The sequence below is a fragment of the Palaemon carinicauda genome, chromosome 8 (genome assembly GCF_036898095.1).
Source record: "Palaemon carinicauda isolate YSFRI2023 chromosome 8, ASM3689809v2, whole genome shotgun sequence".
Classification (NCBI taxonomy): domain Eukaryota; kingdom Metazoa; phylum Arthropoda; class Malacostraca; order Decapoda; family Palaemonidae; genus Palaemon; species Palaemon carinicauda.
In genome coordinates, this window is record NC_090732.1 from 73716470 (window position 1) to 73721469 (window position 5000).

Here is a 5000-nt window from a genome sequence, read left to right on the forward strand (position 1 = left end):
TGTTTTACAGGTTTGAATCTGTCTTTTGCATTTACAGCTTGATTTGTCAAGTTACCCAAAAATTCTTCATGATAAATGTTAATCAAATGACTTCTGACTTTACGCAGTTTTGTGTAGTTTTCTTTAACTTTATCACAAGGAGAAACTAGATAGTCCTCATCCAATTCTAGATCTGGATGTCTTTGCAGCTCAGGAATTAAGTTAACCGAAACAAGGTCATAACCCCTAATTAGACACTCTGGTGTTATGGGATCAGGAAGTGATTTGTTTATATCTGTATCTCTTAATGCCTCTTTAAAAGCTATTGGCCTTCTATTCAATAAATGGACAGTCTGACATATTAAAAACTCAAAATCCCTTATATCTAAAACATTATTTCTCATGGCTCCAAATAAGCATCTCTTAGTAAGTTTCACACAACTTTCAACCATTGAACCAAGAGCAGAGTTCCCTTTGAAAAACTGTTCAAACTGAAGGTTCTTTATGCCATTCTCTTCTAGATAGAGTTTAACTTCTGGGTCTTTTAAATAATCTAGAATTACGTTGCCTCCTGCTACTAACTGAGATCCCTGATCGGAAATACACAAATTTGGTAGTCCAAACTCAAATGTATGAAGCTGGAAGGCTCTAAGATACTCTTTAACACTCAAGTCCATGCACACCTTCAGATTTATAGCTCTACTCCAAGTACATGTGAAACATATTATCCATGCTTTTACCTTTTTCCCACTGGAACGTACAAAGAAGGGTCCCATGTAATCTACAAAAATATAGCGGAAAGGAATCTCTGGGGGATTAATCCTAAAATCTCTATAACAGTGTTGATTAAGATTAACTGTCCTCTCATTGAACCTACGGCATATGACACATGTGCGAATTATCCTTTTAACTACTGAAAAAAATCTAGGTATCCAAAATATCTTACGTACTTCAGCCAGTAGCCTATAGCATCCAGCATGTAAAAAACGTTCATGATAATCTAATACAATATATTTAGTTAGTAAACTATCCTTAGAAATTAGCAATGGAAATCGCATCCTTCGGTCATCTTTCAGTTTCTGCATTTTGCTACGTACCCTTAACAGGCCTTCCTGATCCACATAAACATTGAGCTGTCCAACTAACTTGGGGATATCTTTGAGCAACAGGTTTCTTGATTCAAAATATTCAAAAATTTCAGGGAAGTGCTTCTGCTGATCTCTTCTTATTACCATCTTTGTAGCCTCTGCAAAGAAGTTATGATTAATATCAAAACAGCTAATATGTCCAAACTTAACAGGATCCTTTAGTTTTAGTTTCATTTTCAAGTTATTAACAAAGATAAGTACTCTACGGAAAACAGAAACAACTTTATGGTAGCTAGAACATCTTGATAAAGCATCGGTATGCTCCTCAATCTTTGTAGTTATAGTACCATGATAAGACTGGACAACACCAACAGGAGAATCTTGCTTTACCGGAAGGGCAGGTATTACAAAATCCAAGATAGATTCCCTGTTCAGCTGACCTTCTGTCTCATTAAGCAGAAATTTGGGACCTGAAAAGTAGTTAGTTTTTTTAAGCTGCTTAAAAGATAAGCTGCGAGTGATACAATCGGCTGGATTTTCACAACCTGACACAAAAGAAAAATGAATCGGGTGTTTATTACACAGTTCATTTATTGTGTGTAACCTATTTTGAACAAATACTGAACACTTCTGCATTTTATCAAGCTTGGCAGAAAACCCATGTACCCAGGAAAGGGCAACGAAGCTATCCGAGTACACTATCAACTCTCTTATTTTGATTGGCATCATACAAGAAATTCCGGATAACTCCTCATACAGACATGTAATTTCTTCTACGGCCAAAGTTATTCCTTGCAGTTCCAGAGATGGCATGCTTTTAGATTCCATTTGCTTGTTTACTATCCTATTTTTTGCAAAGACAAAACTGACCTTTCCTGTGGGAATATTTTGTATGTAAATGACTACACCAAACATCTGCTTACTACTGTCTGAAAATGCCAATAGCCGGTAAGTATCTTCTCTACTCCCAAAGACTCTTGGTATCTCTGCAACAGAAGCAGCATTTGCTTGTTTGGCAATATTCCGCCATTGCCTCCTAACATCGGCATCTAATTCCTTGTCCCAGCCCAGATCTTTGTTGCACTGTAACTGATGCAAAAATAGCCTTGAACGATTAAGAATAGGACCATTAAAGTTAAAGAGATCATACTGGGAGGCAATAGACTGCAATACTTCCCGTTTTGTTCGAGCTTGTATGTTAAGACTAATAGGTTTAGTCGATAAACTGTCTTGCTTCCTATCCCATGACAACCCAAGTAATTTTACCTTTTCATTGGTTTCTGTACTAATCTCATTATCTATGTGGTCTTGCAATGCAAAATCATTACTGATGTACTGCTGCAGGTAAAACTTGTAAGGCTCAAAAATGCTTTCTAGTTGTTGGTATGCCCAGAGAAGTTCTTCAGAACTATCATAGGCAACTGCACAGTTATCCATGTAACATAGTTGATATATCATCCTCTTCAATTGTAAAAGTTTACTATCATCACAGTCTACATCTAAAATTAATATCTTATATAGAGCAAGTAACAGTAATGCAGGGCTGCATCTTAAGCCAAAACTTAATCTTAAATTTCTGTATCCCACAACGGTAAAGTCTTCCTTCTCTACATTTCTAAACCATAGGCATAATAGCCTATTGCTATCTGTGTCATTCAAGGCAAGATTATTGAACGCTTTACACAAATCAAAACATAATAACTTCTGTCCAAATCTCAAATGTAATATAGCAGAGGAAAGTTTCTGGTTTAGATTTGGTCCTGAATATATAGCCTGATTGTGACTAATGGAAGGTTTACTAGAATCTTGCTGACAAAGATTAGACAAATACACTATCCTGCACTTTGTGGTTTCGCGATCCATTTTAAAGATGCCCATGTGAGGCAAAAAGCTATGGTTAGGGTGCTCTCTGATAAATTCGGGAAGGTTATTAATGCGCTCTATGATCCCCATACTTTCCTGTTCTTTAAAAACTTTATCCATTATCAATAGCTTATCCCTGTTATTTTGCAATTTTTTCAAGTTAGACTTTAAAATTGAAACTGCCAATCCCTGATTGGAACCTAATAAATGGGCCACCTGAGGATTCCAAAATAAAGGAACAACAATTCTACCTTCTTTATCTCTCTTCATATTTTCAAGGGAAAACTTAACCAACTTCTTATTTATTTCAGAACTCCCAGAATCAGAATCATTAGGGTCAGACTTTACAAATCTATGGCAACTTTCTTCTAAAATTTGGTTAGCTGCCTTGATAAGCTGAGATTCAATTATATCCCCCTTATCATCAAATACATTAATGTTAACGGGATCCACAGTATCTTTAAAAGCACAATCCGAAACAAGGCAAGTATTACCATTCCCGAAAATGCTACCAACTAAATTGTGATCTGAAAGTTGAACCAATCCTTGAAAGCAACTTCCAACATAAGGTAAAAATGTTAAATCCTTCAATATTTGTTCCACATTACCATGTAACAATACTCCAGCAGGAGTTTCAGAATATAGAGATTCTAAGTTTGATCCAAACAAGTGTTCCTGCTGAGGAAGACAGTATGCTGAGCGAGTGCCAAGAATTAACTGAATACTCTGGATACCACAAGAATCATTTGACAAGCTTTCATCTGCCAACAAATAACCTCTTTCTTTGAAACCACTTACTACCTTACCTAATTTAGGAAGTTTTAACTTTACATTAATAGAAGGTATACACAGTGCTTCAATTTTTTTAAGTCTATCCCCTATCTGTAAACTTACTTCAATCAGCTTAGTAGTATAATTCTGAGTAGTGTTAATACCATTTACTGTTAGAGAAATATTATCCCTTAATGTGGGTAAATTATAACTGCCCGCAATATCGGTCAAAATGAAGTTACACTGACAGCCACTGTCTTTTAAACATCTTAACTTTAAACCATTATTCAAGGTAGCAGTAAAAGTGGGAAGAACAGTCTGCATGTCAGAATCACTCTGGAAAGCTTCCACAATGTTAACCATTGAGCCAGATATCTCCTTATTTTCCTTAGACTTGGATTTTGCTTTATCTTTACCCTTATCTGTACAAGATTGGCTATCTGGTTTATTTCCATCTTTATTTGTGACTTGCTTGCCATCAACAGACCGAATACACAGGAAACTGAAATGCCACTCCGAGCAATACTTACATTTATTATTGAACCTATACCTACAAAATTTACTCAGATGATTTAGGTTAGAACATTTTAGGCATCCTTTCAATTTTCTTATTTTATCTATCTTGGCTTCTGCAGAGTCAAATTTGGCACACTTGTGGATAGGGTGATCAGCTGGTTTACCATCTACTTTAGTGCATATACTACAAGGCTTAAAGGTCTTATTTATTTCATACTTTACATCTACAGCTAAGCTGGTAGCTCCATGGTCACTAGCATTTGATGTTTTGGGGAAAAATTGTTTAGGGACTTCTTTAGTTTTCTTAGACTGGCTACAATAACGCTCACTAGCTTCAAAAAACTTGTCTACAATTTCATTTAACGTTGGCTTGGAGCTGTTAGTAATTTGAATCAAATGATTCTTAAATGCATCATTCAATCCTTCCCATATAAAAAACTGAAGTATACAGTCCACAGTAATTTTCAATTTGCGTATTCTTTCCATAATTAACCTAACCTTAGAGATAAATTCATATGGATCAGTGTTGTTAGAAAGTTTCAAATGGGATAACTGCCTCAAAACATTAAATTTCTGTGTGTCATCCGAAGCTAGAGCTTTCAGTAGTAATTGCTTTGCATGTGAATATCCCTGCTTATCTGCTTCCAGGGACTCTACTAAAACTAAGGCCCTGCCTGAGATCTGCTGCTTTAATAACAAGAGTTTATCGTATTCAGGGTATTCAAATTTACTTAAAGTGTCTTCAAATTCTTCAAAAAATCTAGCAAGGTCCTCGTCATCAGA

General features: G+C 35.8%; 1 protein-coding gene across 1 annotated transcript in view; it reads right to left on the minus strand.

Annotated features, from left to right (window-relative positions):
* The window catches only part of LOC137645750 (uncharacterized), a 5998-nt gene that overhangs the window by 362 nt on the left and 636 nt on the right, over positions 1-5000 (minus strand). The window contains exon 1 of the mRNA XM_068378651.1: positions 1-5000. This exon is cut by the window's left edge and continues 362 nt beyond it; it is cut by the window's right edge and continues 636 nt beyond it. Within this exon, the coding sequence (XP_068234752.1) occupies positions 1-5000 (5000 nt within the window).